This window comes from Pleurodeles waltl, chromosome 6 (assembly GCF_031143425.1).
Source record: "Pleurodeles waltl isolate 20211129_DDA chromosome 6, aPleWal1.hap1.20221129, whole genome shotgun sequence".
NCBI lineage: Eukaryota > Metazoa > Chordata > Amphibia > Caudata > Salamandridae > Pleurodeles > Pleurodeles waltl.
Genome location: NC_090445.1, coordinates 1,450,046,166 through 1,450,070,826, shown reverse-complemented (window position 1 = coordinate 1,450,070,826; position 24,661 = coordinate 1,450,046,166). Strand labels below are relative to the sequence as shown.

Sequence of the window (24,661 nt, the reverse complement as noted above, 5' to 3'; positions counted from 1 at the left end):
TATTTATCATGTCTTATTGGAGGTTAGGCTAGAACCATCTCAACAATGATTGACTGTTTCATGCTGAATACACCCATGAATGTACTATTTTGTGCCATCTTTGATCATTAGGTGATTTAATGGGCATGTTCTAGTTCTTCCACAAACTTGAGCGGTGACATATGATTAGAGCAGGAAAAATAAGTTGTGATACACATTAACCAAACATGAAATCCAACTCTCAATGACAGTCTCAATTTATTTTCTGGACTGTTTGCAAAAATTCACACATTCCCCTCACCGAGACCTATCTCTGGAAAGGTCACTCTACTCAATGCATGACTGTAATTCTGCAAGGCCCACCGATTCTCTACCTCATGACATTCTGTTCAGCTGATTACCGCTTCCTCATATAGGAACCTGCTCAGCCTGCTCTGAAATCCCATACCTTTACCAAACAATCACTGACTTTGAGTGTAAACAGAGTATACTCCAGTGGACTTGGCAACCCTGCCAGTCACAAAAATGTCAAATCTTCTCCATTTTCCATGTGCAATATCTTATCCCAACAGCTGAAATTCTTAGCCTCAATATCACTCTTCCTACCAACTCAGACCACAGTAGAGTAACTCAATCAATTACCTGCTTTATACTTTTGGTTTATTTTCATACAAACCCTGTAATTTGGGCATTTTGGCTAACAGTCTGCAAAAAACCTTGACAAAGCCATAATTCTCTAACAAAATAACCATTTGTGCTTCTCACCTACTCACAGCACTAGCCAAAACCAAGATCCCATATGTGACAGGAATAATTCTATTTGCCTCCCTCAACAAAGAAAGATGACTAAATATTCACCCTTTCCATCTCCAGAGCAGAAAGTCCCACCTGAAACATGCAATATGGAACCCCAAACAAGATGGGCATGGCCTGATGCCACAAAATGTTAGACTGTTTGGCTAGACCGCTGCAACAAAGGGCTAACATCCATTTAATTTCTGTGACCTGAGACCGCATCCTCCAACAGGGGATGGCAGAGCAGCTTAAGCTACAGGGGGGAACAGCATTGGTCTGGAGAAACAGCAATATGCCCCCATGGCGAGCAAAGAGACCACAGGAGCGAACGGCCTGGGGAATGCCAGCAGTTGCCTCCGCTGAAAGACCGGCATAGAGGCCTGTCCCACTCCCAGAGACCCAAGGAACGTGGCTGAAGGAGACCGGGACACCCTCACCCCTGGTGGGGCTGAGTGGTGGGTCCTGCATTGCCCATGGAGGGAAGAGGAGGGCCAATGGGGGCTGCATGACCCACGCACTGCAACCCGGCCTGCGAGGAGTGTGACAGGCAGTGGTTGGGACCCCCACCCTTCACTCACTGGGCCCTTCCCTGCTAGAGCAGGCCTGAAACACGAAACTGGGGCGGTAGGGTCTGGGCCATTGCCTTGAAGCACACTGGATATCAGGGGACGAGCACCGTGACCTTCAGTCAAGTGTTCCCGGGAACAGAGGCGGGACACACTTGAGGAGTTGAGAGTGTGGGTACTATACTTAGTGGTCGTCTCCACAAGTCCTCATTCCCTTGTTACTGGGAGAGGGCATAATCTAGTGACATTATTGGCAATATGGACATCCTTTGCCTTGACGCCTTAACCACATTGGTGGCAAACTTTCTGAGCGGCGAACTCTGGAATGCATCACGAGGCTGCTCATGCCTTCTCAATCCAGCTGAGGGAGACGGGTGGCACTGGTGGATGGGAGACCTAGAAAACTGTGGGTTTACTGTGGGTTTATACCTCCTTGACCAGTAACAACCATCTTCACTCCAGCAGGATGGGACAGAGGTGTTGGGCGAGATTATGTCCCACTCCATGAATGCCGGGCAGCGTGACAGAGATGATGGCACTACATCCATAGAGATCGATAGACAACTCCATTATTCATATCATAGCTGTCGTGTCTCCTTCAGGTGTCTCTGAAGGGACCACAAGTGCAGTGCAATCTAAGCAATGAGTAAAGACATTTTCCAACAAATCCTTTTCTAAGCTGTTCCCTCCTAACCCCATTTCCCCAGTGAGGAGAAGCTCCCTAGAGCTCTTGATCTGATAGCCCAAGAGAGGCTTGCACCCAAATCACACATTAAAAACAGTGCAGTTCTCAACAATAAATATATTTCCACAGTGCAGATCCTCATTAAGAGCATACATGATGCCATGTCCCTTCTTCTAGACCGCTCAGCAGCCTCCAGCAAAGAACCATGCAAAACCTTGGTAGACAGGACTGAGAGTGTCACAGAGGAATCAGACCCCAACCTCAGCACTCAAGTCCTTTCTTAGTGTTCACTCTCAACACTCCAAATGAGGCCCAGATAATCCAGTCTATTATGGAATCCATCAAGACTATACTCTCTCACTTATTAATTCCACACCAACGTCTGAATACCCTAATAAACCAAAACTTTTCTTTTGACTTCCTTGTCATTTACACCCTGTCTACCATGGCATTTAGGACCCACGGGACAGCTTTACCATCTTTACCATGTCTTGAACATCCTAGAAGAATGTATGGGATTTACTGGTTTCAAACTCACCACCACAACTGTATGCTTTTTCCAACAACCCAAATATATCCATCTTCTGTGCATGAAAAAGAAAAACATATCTGTTGTCATCTTCAGTAAAAACACCCATCTGAACACTATCATCTAAGAAGCAAATTACCAAATTATTTTGAATCATATGTCCTTTTTAATTGGTGTTTGATTTTATACGAATAAAGAATTTGTCAATGTATGTTTTGTAATTGGGAGAAGGATAATAGTAGGATTCTGTTGTATCATAATCGCATGAATGTGTTAAAATGGAATAAACTATTTTGATCTATAAGCCAAATGTAGTTGTTCATGTACTGAGAAGAGTTTCCATGCGCCTATGTGTGACTGTAAATTGCACACATTGCCTAGGTATTAGGAAACATTAATAGGCCATACCAGTAATGTTGAAGTGAGAGATCCAGGAGCAAGGAGCTGAGGGAGTTTCATATTTAGATGGATTGGATCAATTTATTCTATTTGAAAAACTGTGGGCCAAATTTAGAGCTTGGTGGATGAGTTACTCCATAACAGGGATGACGAATATCATGTCTACTTTATTACAAGTGAATTATGTCCTGCGTACTTGTAACAAGGTGGAAAAGATATCTATTACATTTGTGATGGAGTAACCTAACCACCAAACTGTAAATGAGGTCCTAGGTTTCACTATCCCAACCCACTTCATTGTGCCCAAGCTCAAGATCATATGGAAGAATGCATCTAGAACACTATCCCTAAATCTCTCACTGATGGCCTCTCCGATCACTTAAACACAGTGCGGAATTTGCACACTATAAGTGAATGGGGCCAAATGTTTTCTTAAGCGTCTACCTCCAGTGCTGCGAATACTTGTTTTACTGTAAACCAAGAGTGCATAATAGTGGCTCCACCTCCTATATCTTTTGTGTACCTCCCTACACTCCTGTCTCTCTATTTCTCTCTTGGTTCTCTTCCATTGACACATTTTTATGTGTCACTGTTGCCCAATCTTGAATTATGTGTAATTGACATGGTTGTCCCTTTAAAAATATAAGCTGCTGAGAATTTTCCATCTCCAGTGCTGTGCCATTTTTTTTATGATTGAAGCACTTTGTGCTTACGCCTTCATAACTATTTTTCCACAGGAGATCTTCAGGACAAATTTGCATCTTATGTTGAGGGTTTTAAAGGTACCAAGGGTTTGTGGTCACCATGTAGCAAATAGAGAAAATAGCCAAAACAATAGCCACATTTTAGATTTTGTTTGAGAAAAAGGGGAAAAAAACATGCAGTACAAGAAACTATATTTAAAATAATTGTATCAACAAAAGGTTTGCTTACTTAGGAGCAGATTTAGGGAAAGTGGTGCTGCATCCAGTGCAGCACCACTTTCCTTGCGTCCCTTAGCGCCCACCTATCGCCACCATGTATGCACCGTATTTAAAATATGGCACAACATGGTGCAGGGTAGGGGGCAATAGCTTACTTTTTTGTGATGCTATTGATGTACTCTGCAGGAGTAGCGCCAAAATTGTGGCGCTACTCCTGCAGAGTACATAGGGGCCTATTATGAATAATGGTATGCCCCCTTTTAACGCCTGCTCTGGGTAGGTGTTAAAAGTGCCCAAAAAATGGTGCAAGGAAATCTCTTAGATTTCCTTGCGCCATTTTTTTTAGCTCCCCCAACCGGGGAACGCCCCCCTTGCATACATTATGCCTGGCACAGGCATAATTTAGCGCAAGGATTTACAAATTGGCACAATGCAAGCATTGCACCACTTTGTAAGTATGGCACATGGCAAATGCCACCTTAATGCCACATTTCTATTAAAATAAATGCCACAAATGTGGCTCAAGGTGGTGCTAGGGGGCTTATAAATATGCCAGTTAAATTTTATTAACAAGCAGAGTTGAAAAACATGTGCCCGGTTGTTTGAATTTTTCTATGTGGTAATTGATGTTTCCTATTTTTTGTGTGGTGCCTACCTACTTGCAGTTTGTTTGTGGTAGAAAGAATCACTCATTTACTCCATAGAACCTGATTGTTAAAATAAAAAATAATGTAAAAAATTAGGAAACACTAAAAAGGTGACATTTTAATCTGTAATATTTTTGCCCTGATGGCTAATTTACAGTAATAATGTGCTATTAAATCTGTGAAGCTACTCTGGTTTTGGGGATTTATAGTGTTGGTTGGTTGTCCAAAAATACATGATACACAGTGCTCACAGCTTAAAATGATATTTCATTGGGTCCTGACGATGCAGCAATTCATATGGTAAAACCTAATGAATTAAAAATGACAATGAAAGAAACCTATAATTTTTTTTAATGGACCCAGACTGAGCATAAGAATAGTGGTTGTTTGTACAACTCAGAATTTTCGATTACTCATGCTAACGTGATTCAGAAGACATTTTTCAAAATGTGTTCTTTCTTGCACAATGGCTTATAGTTAGGAGCCAAAATTGGAGAGAAATAAAATTATTCTATGATTCTGTATTCCCACAGTTCTCCTGATAAAAACGGTGCCCCACTTCTGTGGGTGGTCTAGGGCAAATGACAGTAAAGCCCCCAAAACACAATGTGGAGACCTTCAGTTTTTGCCTGCAAATTGACCCATTTTAGAGATATGAGTAGCTGCAGTACATTGGCCCTGGTTTGGCCACCACCCAAGGAAAGCTACTAAACCCAGGCATTTCTGAATACTACATATACAGTGGAATCCAGAGTGGTGTGCCTTGCATGAATCCCACTATATTTTCAAATCCACAATGCTCTGCAGATGTCAAACTTTGGCTAAAATCAAGCATTTTCCACACATTTCTACGAGGGAAAGTTCTGACATCTGTGAGGATCCACACAATTCCTTCCACTCAGCATTCCCACACTTTTAGTTGTGAAATCCATTTAATGCACACCAACCTACAAGGTTCCCTGGTTGCTAGCTGAGCCTGAATTGTGGAGGCATTCATCATGGCAAGTGAGAGGAAACTGGGATTTACCCCATCTCCGCTGGTACAGACATCAAAACTACTCACAAAATAATCCAGAATTCCTCTGGCTTGCCATGGAGATTGGAATCTTTTAGGCCCTGTGGGCACAAGGATTGTTGGTGCTTTAGGGGCAGAGTGCAGTGTGGTGTCAGGACTGCTCACCTCATTCTTTTTAACATAAAAACATCTGTGGCAATCAGTGCAGGAGGCATGTTGGAAGGAAATCCTACAATCTTCTCGCAAAGGGGGCAGAAAGACTGCAGGGCTATAGTGGTATGTAGGTATTTTTTTAAAGAATCATCTGAGGTTGCAGTGGGCCCACTGCCTTCCACACCTCTGGTGCAATCTGTGGGTAAAACAACCAATCTGCCTCCTAGGGGAGGCAGAAAGACGAATGAAGCTATAGTTGTGTGGATTAGGTCTGGTTCGTGGCTGGGCACATATTTTTCCTTATAAAAAGTAAATTATCCCTGGTATCTTGTGGTCTTTCTGCACCTTTTGATGGGGACAAATTGTATATAAATCCTCAATCTGATTTCTAGGAGGAAGAAAGACTGTTGAGCCCTTTAGAGAAGTGGGTAAGCCACATGCCTGGGTAGACGAACCCCACTCCATATTTCTTTAGAAAAAATAATATCTAGTGTCTAATGGGCTGTAAGCCCACCCTCCCCCAGGAGGCAGCAAAAAGGGCTAAAGTCCTCCCCCAACATGCCTTATCATTGAGGCAAAAATCCTGCCGGGGTCATTATAGGGTGGTGGCACAACAAAATTTGTTTTATGGTTTTTCCTTAGTGTCATACGGTTTTTCTGTCCTCAGGGATGCGGATTGTGGATAATCCTCCAATATACCTCAGAGTTGAGATGAAAGACTGAGGAACCCTTTGGCACGTGGATAAGGCTTGCTTCCTGGGTAGGCCAGATCCCATCCCATATTCTTTTTAAAGAATCCCTGGTAAATTGTTGCCTATCTGGCCCAGGAACGGGGTATGGGAGGCAGACACAAGGTATTCACCCCTATCTGGCCCTCATATGGGATTTAAAGACTGTTGGGGGGTTCGGGCAAGCCCTGCTGCTGTGGTGAGCCAACCACACAATTCTCTTTTTTTAAATAATATCCATGGTGTTCAGTGGACCTTCTGCCCCCCGGGGGACAGATTTGGGGTACACCTCACCAAACCACCTCTTGGGGGCAGAAAAGGTGCTGGGGTTGTTATGAGGATGGGGGCTGACTTGATGCCTTGGGTAGGTGTTCCCACATTTTCATTATTTACTAACCATTCTTTGGTATCTACTGGACTTTCAGTTCCCTTCAGGGGTGGTTACATGACCAAATGCCAGGATGGGATGCTCAACCCACTTGTTTTGTTTATTTTTTTATTTAGCTTATCTTGTTGTTTTGGATTTTCTGTTTCCACGGGAGGCAGAAAGACTGTGTGTGCTATTTGGGAGTGGGGTCAACCCATACGCAGGAGGAGGCTACTCCTTTATTTTTTTATGATTTTCATCATGTCTAGTTGGCTTTCAGCCTTGGGGGCAGACTGGGGGTAAACACCCCCAATCTAAACACTCAATGAGGATTTTCAGTATGGCTCAATGCCAGAGCAGGCAGTCCCCAGCTTATTTTTTAAAATGCAATCACCCTCTTGTCTACTGGGCCAAATTACACCCCTTCTATGGGGTGGGTAAAAAGACTGATTTCTACTCCTTGGGGAGTACTAGTCCATACCAAGTGTGTCCCCGCCTCCCCCAAATGAATCCTTCATGTCCAGTGGGTGTATTATGAGATGATTGTCAAAGAAGTGTTAAAAGCATTGGTTAAATACAATCTGGTGTTAGAAAAAGGTCCTACCATCAGTTGACATAATTAAGCATTAATAATTTTATTCATGGTTGAATGGGGTACTCATGTGATTTCTCTTCCACTGCACATTTTAGGCACTAGGTAACCAACAGCATATAGCCCCTCACCCATCAAACACATCCCAAACGGAGAAACCCTTCAGGTTAAAAGGCCCCAAATTCTGGAAAATTATTTTCTGGCACATTTCCGAGAAATTCAGTAAGACACTCCGCTCACACTTATTGCTTTTGATCTAGCACTCCCTTCTTCTATCAATATATTTAATAATGGGACTCTTTATTCTGTATCTATTCTGCATCCCTGCGTGCATTTGCATAATTCAATTTCTCATACGAATACTACACATGTCATAAATAAAAACAGTCATTCATTAGGGAATCATTAAAATGCTCACAAGTCACATTTGTACAATCCATGTCCAACAGCTGTCTATCCTGAAAGAGACTCTGTGCCAAAATTCATAAAAGAGCTCAAACACTGCCCTTCCCATATACATTTTCCTTACGCGCAGTGGCACAGTTTCAAAATTTTAATGTGGGAACAACAACAGAACTACAAAGAATCAGGTGAAAAAGAAACTCTGGAAAAATACCTTATAAACTTTTCAGCAAGACTTTCAACAAAGGAGAATATTTCGGTCCAGTGATTTCTGACACTCCCAGACCTGAAAGAAATTTTAGAAAAGAAATGTAAAGGGAGTGTATAAAAGTAAATTGCTGGCAGAGCTAGCCCAAATAGCGTCATTAATGTGCAGATGTTAATCCATCGTGGGAAAATTGTGTTTGTAGATCTGGACATCAGAACATCAATTTAATTGAAATGTGTGCCCATTTTTTAAACCTGAGGTACAACTTTATTCTGACATCAATACAACGTCACTTAGGGGCTGATTTAGAAGATCCTAGTGCCTCCTGGAGTCACATTAGCATAATTTCATTTATGCTAATTTGGCCCAACGAGGCCAAAATCGAAGCCCCAAATGTATAAAGTGGCGCAATGCATGCATTGTGCCACTTTGTAACCCTTTGCGCTACATTATGACTGCGCCAGGCATAATGTATGCAAAGGGGGCGTTCCCCCATTGGGGGGGGGCAACAAATTTGAATTTTTTTGCGTAATTTATTTAAGCACTTTTAAAGCCTGCTCAGAGCGGGCGTTAAAAGGAGACATGCCATTGTTTTCAATGCGCCTCAATGGGCTTCGCAGGATTAGCATTTTTTACGCTAAACCTGTAAAGCTCCGAACTAGCGACAAAAACTTTGGTGCTAGTTCCCCTAACTACCAGCATGTTGCGCCTTATCTTAGGTACGGCACACACGCAGTGGCGTTAGGTGGTGCTAAGGGGTGCAAGAACAGTGGTGCTGCACTGGGTACACGGGTAAACTACAAAAGCTTCACTGATCATGTCGGTCATAGCTAACATCTTCTTGTGTTTCGAAACCATAGTATGTGATACCAGGATCCCATATTTCACGAAATTTACAAGGGCTACCTCTGCTCCTGTATACCACCCACTCCGCCGCCATGTGCATATTCATCCCCCGCTTCCACCCAGTTATCGTAGGTGCCCTGGGGGTCCCCCAGTGCCTTGCAATGTCTATTTTAGCTATCACTAGGCCTAAGTTACAAAGTATGAGTTGCCTATGATGGAGATCTATGTCACTGGGGACTCCCAAGAGAAAGTATTTAGGGTCTTCTGGCAATATAATGTCAAGCACTTTCCCCAGCTCGATCAGTAGGTTTTTCCATTAAGTGTGTAGAACGTGGCAAGTCCAGAGTGTGTGAAAATAATCTCCCCTGTGGTCCCCACATTGCAAGCAGTGAGGATAAGTTGACTAAGCCATATCATAAAGACGTGTTCTGGCATAATGTATCCGGTGTTGTATCTTTAGCTGAATGAGTCATAGTCGAGTCTTAATCGCAACGTTCCTAGGAAACATGAGAGCTGCCTGCCAATATATGTCTTCCGGCTCACCTACTGCAGCTTCCCACAAGCTTTTAAGTTTTTGTGGGGTGTCAGGCAAACGTTTTATATATGCTTGAAACCTCTTTCTCTGGCATTTTCTCCATCAATAATTTGCTCTCTAAGGCCTGAGGGTATGTAGACCTCCCTCTTCCAACTATGGAACTTTAAAAGCTGATAACTTCCCTCTGAGAGGGCTTTACTCAACAACACTCACACTACACAACTGGTAACGAACAATCAAGCTAATTAGTGAGTATTATCACTCTATCGCTGCATTCTGGCCAATGTTGACTGTAAACGGCACTCTCCCTGCACAAGCACTCACTACAATCCAACTGGATAGGAAAACAGGGGGAAAAGGTGGGGGAGGAGGGAGGCCAAAAGGAAAGAGAGGAACGCAAGAGAGGAGAGAGACTGAGGTTGGGGGGAGAGTGTGAAAGGCAAAAAAAACAGAGGGGAAGAAAGAGATAAACAAGGGGGATAGGAAATTAAAGGGGGGTGTGGGGTTTCTCCTCAATGGCCATCTGCACCCTGGAGCTACCCTGCAGCTCTGGGGTTAAAAGATAATTCTAATTCTATGGTGACAGTTTATCAATGTTCAGAGTGTACATTTGTCCCTTTACTCAGGTCTGTGTTGCTCAGGTCAGCTTGATCTGTGTGGTGAGGGACTCCCTTCTTCGCAGACAGGCTCTCTACTGGTGACGGTTGTCATGTGTCAGAGAATTCACATCCAAGAGAGTCTGATTCTGAGGAGTGATTCCCCCATGGTAAGCCTTGTGGGAGCGGTCCCACAGGGTCTGTCTCAAATACTCCTTGAGCAGCTGCCCGCTTGGGTTTGGAGGCCTCAATCTTCAGTCTAACTACCAGCGGTCTTTGTCCCAATGTCTCAGTTTCAATCATTCAGAGCTGCTGCAGAGGGGGACGCTGCTCCACCCACCTCCATGTACCCTTTGGTGTATCAAAGTATGATTTGTCTTTCAGGATAACTTTCACTTTTGCAGAGAAAAGGAGCATGTAACGAAGCAGCAGTACACAAAGCTTAACTTTTGCTGCATCAAAGGAGCAGCGCTGTTTTCTGTACTTCACAGGAATAGTCTGGAAAGATGTGTATGGTAGATAAATGATGAGTGAGTTTTCCCTGTTGTCACACTTCTGTGATAATAACGTCTCTAACGTGATAATTCAGAAAGCATGCTATGAGGGCCCTTGGGGAAGCTCTGTTTGGTGGTTTCGGCGCTAGTGTCCTCTGGGTCGCTTTATTTTGAAACGTAGAGAAATCAGTGGACGTCAGGCAAGATCAAAGCCAGGTTTCTATAAAAAAAAACAGGTGCATTTGTGTCTTCAGTTCCCAAACGAAAACCTACAAATTGAAGGTTCTTGTGCTGCAGGCGTTTTTCAACATCATCCACTCTTAAGAGTAGGTCTGTGGTGAGTGCCTTTACTGTGGCTAGTCCGCTCCTTGAGTATGTGTCATATCTTCAAGTTCTGATATCCTCTTTTCTGTTGCAGTTACTCTGTTAGTGAATTTGCGGAGGTCTTGTCACAGCAGAGAGACCTCCACCCTCACTTCACCCACTTTAGTCTCCAGAGCCGTTCTGGTTTGTTGGATAGCTAACAGCAAAGCTGCGTTGTCTGGCATCTGAGTCGTTGCTTTGTTAGATGCAGGGACCTGCACTGTTTTAGTGTATCTATTAATTTTCCCTCGTCTGGGAGGTTTTGAGTCCTTGTCTTTAGCCATATTGTGTCTGGGGAGACGAAACAGATGTCCTCTGTCTCCCAGGAGAATGTCCTGACTCATTGTTAAGAGGACAAGTATTGAGTGTCGCAGTAACGAAAAATTGAGTCTTTGCTATTTCTTGCCTGATGAAACCTCAACTTTTTCTCCCAGGGGGATTCTGCAAGTAGAAGGTGAAGTGCCTCCGCCACTGTGTTCGTCCCACTTTCAGGCAGCATAAGGCTCCATTCAGATGGATAAGTGTATGCCACTCAGGTGGAGTACCGTTAGCAGAGGTGCAGGGGGAATGGATCTTTACATAGCTCACTAATGTCCACAAAGTCCGGGACATCTCACCTGCCCCGTATGTCAGTGGTGCCCCCGTATGAGATTTGGGTGCAGCAATTATACGCCTGTGGGCATCCAGGACCACACACAGGCGTCAATGTAATCCCACCAAGAGCTCCTCTGGGCACGGCAGTGGAAAAGAGTAGGCTGCTCTCACTTCTCGATCACCTTAAGGAGGAAGGGGGGAGTCTCTTCTAGTAAAGGAGCAGCAGCACCCCTCTGCGCGACTCCCTGCAGTTCCAGGGGACTCTTTCAGTGGTTGGCCTTTTGGGCAGGTCAGATCAGTAACTTTTCCCCGCCACCCAGCGACCGCTGGTTCCCCCTCACCTCAGGGCTCCTCTCACCTCAAATCAGCGCATCCCCGACGCTCTGTAACCGCTGCAGTAACCGCTGCAGCCCGATCTAGGATCTCAACGGCACTCGAGGGTCGCACAAATTCATCAGTGTCCAGTGTCCTGGTCAGAGCCACAGTGCAGTTGATCCCCGTGTTTACCACTCGCCACCGTCCAGGAATGTGGGCCTACCTTCAGGCAATGCCTCCTCCACCTGAAGGTCGGATTCCTGTCTGTAGAGCCCCTAGAAGTTGCTTATCTCTCAGGATGCAGCGGTCCAGGGAGCTCAGGTGAGTGGGCGCACAGCGCTTCTACCCAGGGGTGGCGGTCGTCGGAGCATGCCGTAGCTCCTCAACCTGCTGCAGCAGCAATACAGTGTAGGGAATCCTCACTGGGAGTACCCCAAGGTAGTAAAGCGCCAGTGAAAGAGCCATAATTTTGATCAGTGCAACCCTGCCATCACTGACGGAGGCAGCCAGAACCCAACACTACTTCTTAAGCCCCCAATCGCTCTTCCTATGTTCCCCCACTCTGAAGTCGGTAGGTTTGTGATTAACTTTTACGCGCAGTTACTGAAAGCAGTCTGGTTACCATAATAATCTCAGTATGTCAGGAGGGTGGGGAACACTCATGATTTTTGCCAGTTCACTCTCAGGCCTGAGTGCTGCCCAAATCTTTCTAATAGGTCTTGAGGCCCCTCAAATTCGATCAAGGAGTTTCTCAGGAACATCAAAAGGGCATCAGCATAGAGAGCAATACCCACTCTCGATTTCCCTATATATTGTTCTAGTTCTGGCATACGCTGCCAAGAGTTTCACTGCCAGTGCAAATAGTAGTGGTGACAGAGGGAGCCCTGCCTACCTACCAGGTACCTCGCCGATATATAGCCTCCTGTGTGTACTGTCGTCATGGGGGTTGTATACAGTAGCCTAGTCCAGGCAATGAAGTCTGCTCCCAGCCAAAATCTATCCATCACCTCATAGAGAAAATCCCACTCTAAGCTATCAAATGCCTTTTTAATACCTACAGTGAAGATTGCTGCTTCTTCCTGGACATATATATGTGTTGCCAAAATGGCGAGCAGCCTCCTTATATTGATAGCTGTATTGTGGCTGGGAATGAACCCCGCTTAATTTGGGTGGATGAGGCTAGTGATATGGGGAAGAAGTCTGTTGGCCATGATCCTAATAAGCAACTTATAGTCAGTGTTCAACATCGACAAAGGTTGATAAGCTGTCTTATTGTTTGCCGGCTTCCCCGGTTTCGATAGAAGCACTATCAGAGCCTCAGTAGAGGAGGCAGGAAGCACGCCAGCACGTTTCACCACATTATAAAGCTCCACCAGTTTCGCAGCCAGGTCCTCCATGTAGGTGGTATAAAATTCTACTTGGAGGCCAGCGGTACCCAGTGTTCTAACCCTGGCCACCGCTTTTATTGCTTTTCTAACCTCTGGCATTGTTATATCTCCACCTAGTGTCTCTGCCACCTCTAGTGTCAGTGTTGAGAACTTTGAGGGTGTTAAGAACTCAGTTATGTCTTCTGTTGAGCAAGTAAGCGAGCTGGTATATAGTGTGGAGTAATATTTTTTAAATTCCCTTTAAATCTCATCCTGACGGTACAGTTTCTGTCCTCCGTCATTCTCAAGTTCTAATATAATTGACGCTCTTTTTGTCGGATTCACTAGCCACACCAACAGTGTGCCGGTGCGGTGTCTCTCTTCATGTGCTTTAAACATGTAAGACACTCTGGGGGTCATTCCGACCCTGGCGGTCCATGACCGCCATGGCGGAGGGCAGCGGAAGCACCGCCAACAGGCTGGCGGTGCTTCCTGGGCTATTCTGACCGCGGCAGTAAAGCCGCGGTCAGAAAAGGGGAACCAGCGGTTTTCCCCTGGCCCAGGGAATCCGCCATGGCGGCGCTGCTTGCAGCACTGCCATGGGGATTCCGACCCCCTTCCCGCCAGCCTGTTTCTGGCGGTGTCCACCGCCAGAAACAGGATGGCGGGAACGGGTGCTGTGGGGCCCCTGGGGGCCCCTGCACTGCCCATGCCACTGGCATGGGCAGTGCAGGGGCCCCCTAACAGGGCCCCACAAAGATTTTCACTGACAGCGAAAATCGCGACGGGTGCCACTGCACCCGTCGCACCCCTGCAACTCCGCCGGCTCCATTCCGAGCCGGCTTCCTCGTTGCAGGGGCTTTCCCGCTGGGCCGGCGGGCGGCCTTTTGGCGGTCGCCCGCCGGCCCAGCGGGAAAGTTGGAATGACCACCGCGGTCTTTTGACCGCGGTGCGGTCATTCAGCGGAAACCGCATGGCGGGCGGCGACCGCCACCCGCCGCGGTCAGAATGACCGCCTCTATCTGTTTTAACACTTTTTCTATAGCTTCAAAGAGCTCTGCCTGTTTCTCAATGTGGCCCGGTCTATGCTTTCTTAGTGTTGAGACCTCTGCCAGTATAGTGCATCTCACCCTATCGATTATGATAAACACCTACCCCTAATCACAACCTTAAATGCATCCCATTTAACCTGGGGATAGAAGACAGTCCCCTTATCTGTGAAATACTGATGTATGGCTGTCCCTATACCCTCCTGGAAAGCTGTGTCTTCTAGGGATTACGGTTTTAGTCTCCAAGTCGGCTCACACCATTGCTCCCTATACCACTCCAAGGATAATAAAACTGGACTGTGATCTAAGATTGTACGTGCTAGGTATTCTATTGTTCTGACCCTGCTATGCATCATGGGGGGTCAAAGCAAAGAAATGCCTTCAAGCACACATGCAGATCATGAAGAGGATAGAAGAAAAAGTAGTCCTTCCCCACCTGGTGTAGTCTCCACCAAGAGTCTACAAGGTTCCACTCGGACTGCCATTCTGTAAATGTACGGGCTGCTCTCACAAATTGGGAGTCATGCAGTGGGGGATGGGAACTATCTAAAGTCAGTGTTCGCAACACAATTACAATCTCTCCCAATTATCACCATCCATACCAGGTGTTCGGCTAGAATGTGGGATAATTCAGAAACAAATGTCCTCTGATCAATATTAGGTGCTTGTATATTAATTACTGTAATGACCTGCCCATTCAGGCGTCCTGTGGCCATTACATAGCGACACTCTGGGTCAGTCAGGCCCCCAATGTGCTGAAAAGGTGTTTCAGGTTTAACCTACATTAATGTGCCTGTGGCATATGCTGAATATGTAGTATAGAACGCCTGACCTCTCCATCGCCTTTGCAGGGCGAACCCCTCTTGAACCGTCAAATGTGTTTTTTGGAGAAATGCTATATGGACTCCCCTCCTGTTGAAATACAAGAAGAACTTACATCTCTTTGTCATGGTATCCATACCACGTACATTCTACAATAGGAATTTATTTGTACTAGGCATTGCCATTTCTCCCCTCGTTGTGTCTCCTCTACCCCATGTCTATTACTCCACCTCATCACATCTAGCAGCACATATCGGTCGAGGATGAGAAGCATAAGGTAGGCACAACTATTAAAATCCATCCCCACGAATAAAGAAGAACTTCCCCTAATTCCACTCCCCAGGACAAGTAGGTTAAGCCCCCCCATCCAAACTTTCTGTAAGAATGGCAATGCGCACAGGAGTGCCAGTGCAAACAAACAAAAAATTATCAGGGGAGTGAACCCGTCAGGACCCCCGGCCCAGTTCCCCCCACCCATGAATGCACAAATATTCAATAGATACATTATCATTAGTATTAGAGTCCCAGAGGACACCATCTTCAATCTTGCAAGTGTTGGATCCAGGCTCCACTCAACCCTCCACCTCTCATGCTAGGATCTTTTGTAGATCACCATGTCTGCCTCAAATCAGTTCATCAGCCATGCCAGGTGTTAACACGAGCATCAGGCATTGGAATTCATAGGGGCATGAGTGCTTAGCTTTGAGCCCAAACCACAGTTCGCATCCATCACGTCATCAGAAGTTGGGTTCACCCCACCACTGCTCAGCGCCACAGCAACTCCGATTGCCTTCTGCTGGTCTCTGAAGGCTTTTTCATTTGAGGACCCCTTCGGGGGCTACAATCTGTTTCCATGGCCTCTGCCTGCTCCTTTCTCTGCTGTGGGGTCCTCTTCTTGGACCCGCCTGCAGTTGTGAATCAATCCAGTCCCACACCGCATGTGGTGTTCCAAAGAAGTGCACTCCAGTAGGAGTCTCAACTCGTAGTGTGGCAGGAAACATCATTGCATAAGGAACTTCCAGTTGGTGAAGGAGCTTTTTGGCTTCCACAAAAGTCACCCGCTGTTTCAAGGTCTTTCTCGTGAAGTTAGGGAAGATAATTATCCCTCTGTTTTCAATCATGAGCTTGCCCCATTTCCTAGCTTGTGCTAATATATGATCCCAGTCTCTATAATACAACAGTTTGGCATTTACGGGCCTCGGGCTGTCCAAGGCAGTGGCTATCGTGCCAGGACTCTGTGGGCCCTTTTGAGTGCATAAAAGGGGGAAAAGCCCTCTGGAGCTATTTCATCCCTAAGCCATTTTTAACATAAAGGATAACATGTTATTCCCTTCTATCCATTCAGACATGCTTAGCATACGAATGTTATTTCTCCTGGATCGATTTTCTGCATCTTCCCCTTGTGTCTGCAATATCTGCACTTGTCCTTCCATGGTCATGAGACATTCGCACAGGGTAGCTATATCCCTATAGAGCTCCGTTACCATTCTTTCAGCTGTTGTGACTATCTCTGCCAGTCAACGATGATCAGCCTTGAGAATACTTAATCCTGTCCCTAAGGAGTCTATTTTAGTTTCTAGTGCTTCTCTTATAGTAGCAATGGCCTGAAGCAATTTCTCGCAGTGTGTGCCCCTCCGTAGTTTTCAGTGGGTAGATTTGTTCATCATCCCCATGTGACAACGTAACGTCATCTGTGGGGCGGTCAGTGGCCGCCGCTCCTTTTTTTTAACTGCCTTTCCCATTTCTTATGCCAATGTCTAATCTCAATGAAAGATTGGGCAGAGTGTGGCTGTGAGGTAATTATCTCCTCTGGTGTTGTGCACGAGTCTGCCCCGTTCGAGTCCCTTTGTCAATGTTGCTCCTCACCAGGATTTCTCAACCTAGAGTCCAATTGCCTGCCCAGGTCTAGCTGCAGGAGTATATCAGTGCGGGTCTTCTGTGCAGGGTATTGGCCAACTATACCGTCTTGAGTCCCCCAGTCGGAACTGATGTTCTTCCCGCAGAGCTCTTAAGTTGATGCCAAGGTAGAGGTGCGCTTCCCTCCAATGGCATCACTAGTAATAATAGGATAATGCCACAGAGTGCTGATCCAGCAACTTACAGTACTTCCACTGCTCTTAACATTCTCTCCTCTGAAGCATATGGGTGTCAAGGGGGCTCCCTGCAATGCAGACTATGGATATCATGGATTGCTGAGGCGGCCCGTTGGCCTCTTCCCAGCAATATGCTCTCACAATTCCTTTTTCCTACTCTGTTCCCCTCACAGCCCGATTAGTTCTCCACCATCACCCAGTGACACATTTGACCCATATCAGTTAATGAGAGCCTCTGCGGCAGGGGCAGCCTTGTTGCATCTGGCCAGGTATGGAACTAGGCAATGCAGCGGTTAATAGGGGTGGATCTCCTCAGTGTTCCCTCGTACAGATAGAGGACAGCCACCAGTTCCTCTCAGGTCTGCCCCCCACTCCCTGGGGCCGGCCGCACCCTGATCTCTCCTCATCTCGTAGCTCTCACAAGTGTGGGCTGTAGTGGTGGTTCTGTTGCAGTTTTCAGCATCCCTTTGGACAGCGCTCCTTGCCAGCCAGTGATTCCCAGGCCACAGCCAACGTGTCACTTCTTGCTCAGCTCACCCTTCAAAGATAGGTTGCACTTCTCCTGCGTCCAATCTCCTCCCGCTTTGCTCCCGTCTACTTTTCTGAGTGTCGGCTCTTCTGCCACTTAACTGGTCTCAGAGGGGAAAAGTCAGCCACTCCCTAAACTGCCACCGAAAAGTCAGGCATGCCGCATCACCAACATCTTTGGACCCACACGGCTGGGCCATCTGATCCCGGCCGCTCTTGCTGTTATTTGGTTTATTTGGTCTGCTGGCTCCCTCTGCTCTAGGGACAACGTGGGGAAGACCAGGGACTCCCAGACTACTGTGCGAGTTCCCACAGGCCCCTCTGCATGCTCAGGATGGATATGGATGGGGAGAATCCCTGGCCGGCGCCCCGACTCGCCGCTCCACACTCCATCACGGCTTGGCCCCACAATTATTATGTACATATCATGTTGTGGAACTGGAATATCAGTGAACAAATGTACCAGAGTTCCTTAGATAAAGGTGGCCAGTGCTGCACATAGCAAAATAACTAAATAGAGCCAAATGTACTAGGAGGAGGCAAATCCAATCACCACTAGTGTTGAGACCTATACTGAGGTACTAGGATCTCCCAGATCATTCCTGTGATGCCAAGAAACACCTCTGTACTTATAATCATGGGCCCCTGGCTCACTGTGTTTGACCCCTTGCTTTTGTGAAACAACATTTATGTATTTATGCAATTAAACACAATGTGACATTCAGTCTAGCTTCGCAGCAGCTAGCATTCTCCTTTTTTAGCTTTTGCTGATTTACAACTGTTTTTACCTATATGTGTGCACTCTACTCTTCTAGAGAAGAGCCAAGATGAGTATTTTTCTGTTCTTTGGCTTCACATGCATTTACTTCTATGTTGAGGAGGTAGCAACAACTACCCACATGGTTTGTAGGCCTGGGTGGACTTTCAAGTAATTGCAGTAATTTTGGAAATTCCACGTCACTCTTTGATGCAGAATTACAATAATAAGGCAATTACCCCTCTGCACATAATTTGGGGGAAAGAAATCCCACCACGAGAGCACATTTACCAAGTGCAAGCAGGTGCTCATACTTACTATTCATTTTGTGTTTCATTTAGGGATATTTCTTACCACAAAAATGCATTCTTGCGTCCATTTAGATGCAAGGGTACATTTTGCGCTAACATAATAGCGCTAAACGGTGGGAGTAAGCTGGGGAAAATCTTATACTCAAAAGCACATTTTGCAATTGTGAGTAGCTGCTCATACTCGCTATTCATGTTCTGTGGCATTTAGCACTATTTCTTAGCGCAAAAATGCCCTCTTGTGTACAAAATGAACACAAGGGGGCATTTCTGTGGACTTTGAATGTAATTCTGTGTAATCTAACTGTCAGTCAGTCAGTCAGTCAGTCACAAAACTTTATTCGGCAAATGCCATAAAAGTACAGACAAAAACACAAATACCACACAATAATTACGTTACAGTAAATAGATAGAAGAATAAAATAGTACCATATCTAAAACATTACGTAAACATCCGGTCTAAAATCTCATAAAAGAAACAAATAAAACTCATAACATAAGAAAAATCACAATAACAGAATACAAAGATTAACTTACAATATTAAACTATACATACATATACATTTAAAATGAAATGAGCCTTTTCCTAATGCTTAAAGAAGCTGTAACAAAATCTAATACAAAATGACAAATTTGTCTATCTGGCAATCTCTGAAAATATATTAAAGCTTCCTTGTAATGGATGGGTCTAACAGAACGTAAAGTGGGTAAAATGCAAACCCCTCTAGGAGCAGCATAAAAAGGGCAAAAGAGAAAAAAGTGCAAAGTACTCTGGGTTGATCTAGAATCACAGGGACAAAGAGGTAAATCCCTTTTCCAAAAACATGGTTCAGGAAACGCTACTTTAAAATGAATTAAATTAAGTCTAAAAAGTGTTAAAAAAGAAAGTATCTTAAAACTGGAAAACCAGGTCAGATAAGGTTCAAGGCATGGGGCTGTCACAACCTGAGAATAGGAATCAAAGGATTTTAATTTCAGAGAACTGTAAAATCTCAGGTCTGATATGTACTCGGAGTAAGTAGCCTTCAGAACGGACCTAGAATTTATAGTTAATAGGTGAGGTTCATCAAACATATATCTAAGACCTAAATTCTCAAAAGAGTTTCGTAGAAACATAAGCCAGGGGATCCTATTTGAATTTTCCAATTGTAAGCATTCGGAAATACAATCTTGGACCAATTTTGCCATTGGGTTTAGCCAACATCTAATCCAAAGCAATAATGGCGCCAAAAAAACCCTATCCTCCAAAAAACACTGACCAAGTTCTTCGTGGCAGATGATATTTGCAGTACATTTTGGAACCAACAGTAATCTTCGCAAAAAATTATTTTCGACCCTCTGGAGAGATGGTACCTTTACACAGCCCCAGACGCCTGCTCCGTAGAGCACAGCTGCGGTACACTTAGAATTATACAGAGTTTTCATATGTGCGGGGGGTCTATGGCCTAGTTTATTAGAGAAGCGAAAGATCGCTTCGGTGTTCCTTATCAGCTGTTGGAGCTTAAAATTAATATGAGTCTTCCAGGACAGAGAGGAACTCAAATGCATGCCTAGGTAACAAAAATCTTTGACCTTAATAAGAGAATGCCCTCCCATAGTAAATTGTTTGGATTTTGTGTTACGTGGGCCACAGGTCATGACAAAAGTCTTGGGGTAATTGACCTTCAAATCGAGGCTCGACATAAACTCATAAAACATGTCCAATAAGCCCTGTAAGCCATTTGCAGTACGAGCAATTAAAACTGCATCATCCGCATATAATAAAACTGGAAGTAATCTTTGGCCCATCTTCGGTACATCCTTTGCTTGTTTAACCAAAAAATCATAGAGCCCATTTATATAAATCAAGAAAAGAAAAGGGGCTAAAATACATCCTTGCCTTACGCCCCTGGTTGACGGAATAGGAGGGGTTCTCTGCCCAGATGAGCCGACCTGAACAGAGACCGTTAGGTCTGTATGTAGACGTTTAATAAGCTCCAATAGAGCCGGGTCACACCCTAGAACTTCTAGGATTTGCCATAACTTGGATCTGTTAACCAAATCAAAGGCACTGGTTAGATCGATAAAAGCCATGTGGATGGACTCTTTCTTAACAGACACATATTTATTAAGTATCAATTGTAAGTTTAAAACTTGCTCAACTGTGCCCACACCGGGTCTAAAACCAAATTGGATGGGAGATAAAATCTGGGCATCTGTTACCCAATCTTCTAAACGGGACAAGATCACACTACCTAAAATCTTTGCCGTTGAATCAATAAGGGAGATTGGTCTGTAACAAGAGGGGTCTTGTCTATTACCTTTTTTAAAGATGGGAACAATAATAGCCGATTTCCATGAAGAGGGCACATTACTAGTTACCACGTTGTTCAACACATTTGTAACCAAAGGGCCCCAGAGCTCAATTTCTGATTTAAAAAGGTCGACAGGAACCCCATCGGGTCCAGGGGCCTTTCCCTGCCTTGATCTATCAATGGCACCTTTGACCTCATGGAGATCAAAAATAATATTTAGGGCCTTAAAGTTAAAATCTGGAGTAAAATGTGTAGCAGGAGTAACTGCCACATGCGAATTCTCATAAGTTTCAGAGCAGAAAACTTTCCTAAAATGATTTATCCAGACATCCTCAGTAATAAAACATTCATTGGCCAAAGAGTTCTTATCAGAAAAGTAAGGGTGATTTATCACTTTCCAGAATTTGGAAGTGTCCTTAAATTCAGATGCGGCCAAAAGATCGCTCCAAGCCCTGGACCTAATTTCGGATTTCCGTTTATCAAGGGCAACCTTATAGTCAGTCCTCGCTGATTTTACTAATTGACGTGCGGGAGGAACTGCTTTAAGAGCTTCTTTAAGTTTTTTATGGGCTAAAGAACACGCAGAATCAAACCATCTATGGACCACCGGCCCCTTCCCGGGCCTGTCCATCACCAGGGCGCGTGAAATATCACTACTTAAGGATTCGAATTCTCGCACAATACAGTCAGAGTCTGATTGCTGAGACAAACACGTATAAATCGTATCAGACCTACTTCTTACAATTTCTTGGTTAAACTTTTTAGGGTCAATTTTATCCCATTTTAAACGAATGCCACTATTTAAATTATAAACTGTAGCAGCACACAAATTTTTGTTCAAGGGTGCCTGATTTACTTTTAGGTCCAGTGTAATACTAAGAGGGTTGTGATCACTTGCACAATGAGGCGTAATCTTAAAATTTCTAATTAGATAAAAATCAGAAGAGCTGATAAGTATAAAATCAATGGTACTCCCCTTCAAATTCCCGGTGTAAGTGGGCGTATTACGGGCATCAGGGGCCAATTTCTCTGTAACGTGAACCAGATCAAATTTACAAATAAAAGAATTTAAGGCATCTCCTTCAGAGGTATGATTAAAATGAATTGGTGACTCTCTACCCTCAACAGGGAAGGCACACAAGTCCGTGTGTTCTTTACAGCATAAGGGAATGTTAAAATCACCCACCCAGAAAATAGTTAAGTCACTAAACTGTAAAGCATGTGAGGAATCTATAAAATCCATTACCTCTTCCAGATGGGTCATAAGGAAGCCCCGAGGGATATTATTATAAAAGTTTAAAATTAGAATATCCTTTTGCCCGCTTATAGAGACGAGAACAACCATAAAATAAGGGGAAGACCAAATTAGGGACACATTTAAAAGCGGAAGATTTACAGAAACAAGTACTAAAAGGCCACCACTAGCTCTCCCCATGTGAGAACTCCGTGCCGGCTGGCAAAAAGAAGTAAAGCCATTCAAGAAAAACATATCTTTAGACCAAGTTTCCTGTAGACAAATTATATCATAAGAAGAAATGAAACTCTTCCAGTCCGAATTGTTAGTTTTAGATCGCAACCCTGCTACATTCCAACTGAGCAGGGTTAGTGGTCTAAATGCAGAACATAATGATGAGACTTTGGTATTTAGATGAGTTTGTAAATCTGTAGTACACATTCCTGTGCCCCTGATACGCTTGGATTGGACGGTCCCAACCATCCGTCTCTCTAAATTAGAAGAACAGTGGTGGGTCACCGATAGTCAATCATTCTCATCAAAGTGACTAAGGGTTGAGAATCTATTGCTAGTTGGAACGTTGACCTGTAAGAGAGACCTATCTGGCTCTTGGCTGTGCATGCTTAAATTAGTAATAGGACGATTTGGTAAAAGCACAGGGTCATAAAAATGGTGCAGGGAATGGATTTGAATCTTGTTATTTAACATATTACAATAGGCCGATTTAGTCAAAAAATAATCTACTGACTGAGGATTGGCAAAGTTTAAAATAACATAATCGCCCTCCTTCAATTCTTTTGAGAAGCCAACCCTCTTCACCCTTCGGGCCATAAGAATCTTATCATTACGGAAGCCTGAAGAATTTGGTTTAAATTTAGAATTCAACCAATGGCCGGCTTTCCTAATTAAAGAGTGGGTATCTTCTAGTTTGCGGCACTCCAAAGGAGGAACGTTAGAAAGAACCAAAACGTACGGATTACAGTCCGGAGGTAAATGTAAAAAGTCTGCATGATTAGTGAATAAGTTGGAGCCATTGTCTTGCAACCTAGAGGAGTGAGCCTTCCTTGCTGGACATAATACAGGGTTATCCACAAGGGTTCCTTGGCCAGGGACAACTTGTAGATCAGACAAATAGTTACCGGCTCCTTGGGGTGCCAATGTAGGGGGAGGAGTAGGTAAATGAACTGATTCGGGGCCAGGGAGAATTCCCGAGCCAGGTTTAGAGAAACTAGATAAAAGCCTAGTTACATCATTAAAAAAACAATCAAGCTTCTCGGTAATCAAAGTTGTAATTTTAGCCTCTAAAGTTGCACAAAATAATTTAAGTGTCGAGTCAAATCTATTAGAGCCATCTTCAGAAATGATCGTACTTGGAAGACATTCAGAGGTAAAAACCAAGGGGGCTGAAGGTTTGTTACTTTGGGTCAAATGGGTAGGTAAGTTCTTTTTAAAACCTGTGACCTTTTTTACATTTTTTGGCTTTTTCCCGGCTCGCCTCTTCTTCGTAGGTGGAGAAACAGTCTGAGAACCCTCAGAAGGAGGAGTAACTAAAAGGGGAGAAGAAGTAGTACGATCAAAAGTAGGAATTTTGTCTTCTTTCAACTGGATGGAGTTTGTTGTTAAGGACAGTGGTGAAAGACCAGTACTTAAGGAGGTAGGAGCGTGGCTGATAAGTTCCAGAGAAGGTTCCAGCGGAGGATATTGGACAGTACTTTGGACAGCCCCAATCCTTTCTTCTACATGTTCTAGTTCAGACTCAATGGCCCCCATTACAGAGGATAAATAACTGGTAATGGAGGACTGGAGGGAGCTGGACCCACCTATCCCCTTTTGAACATTAATTTTCCTTTTCCCCATATTTAATAAGAGATCGCACTGTACCTGGCGCGGCACACAAGTATAAATGACACTGTAGAGAGGAGAAGGCGTTAGAGGGGGGGCCCAGCCCGGCCTCTTCCGGTCGATGACGGGCGAAGGACGGGCCCGCCCTTTGCCCGGGCTTCGCCCGGGCGCCGCCCGCGCGCGTCCCGCGGTTGCGGGCGCGCTGTGGATTAAAGAAGGGCTTCCCGCCCTATCAGCAGCTGAGGCTGCCTCCGGCAAAGTTTAAAGGGCTCCCGCCCAGGAAAGAAGTTGTGCGCGTCCCGCGGTTGCGGGCGCGCTGTGGATTAAAGAAGGGCTTCCCGCCCTATCAGCAGCTGAGGCTGCCTCCGGCAAAGTTTAAAGGGCTCCCGCCCAGGAAAGAAGTTGTGCGCGTCCCGCGGTTGCGGGCGCGCTGTGGATTAAAGAAGGGCTTCCCGCCCTATCAGCAGCTGAGGCTGCCTCCGGCAAAGTTTAAAGGGCTCCCGCCCAGGAAAGAAGTTGTGCGCGTCCCGCGGTTGCGGGCGCGCTGTGGATTAAAGAAGGGCTTCCCGCCCTATCAGCAGCTGAGGCTGCCTCCGGCAAAGTTTAAAGGGCTCCCGCCCAGGAAAGAAGTTGTGC

General features: G+C 45.0%; 1 protein-coding gene across 1 annotated transcript in view; it reads right to left on the bottom strand.

The window, feature by feature from the left end:
• The window catches only part of ANTXRL (ANTXR like), a 309,598-nt gene that overhangs the window by 180,200 nt on the left and 104,737 nt on the right, over nt 1-24,661 (bottom strand). Inside the window, exon 2 of the mRNA XM_069240900.1 lies at nt 7,995-8,066. Within this exon, the coding sequence (XP_069097001.1) occupies nt 7,995-8,066 (72 nt within the window). The remainder of the gene's footprint in view (nt 1-7,994; nt 8,067-24,661) is intronic.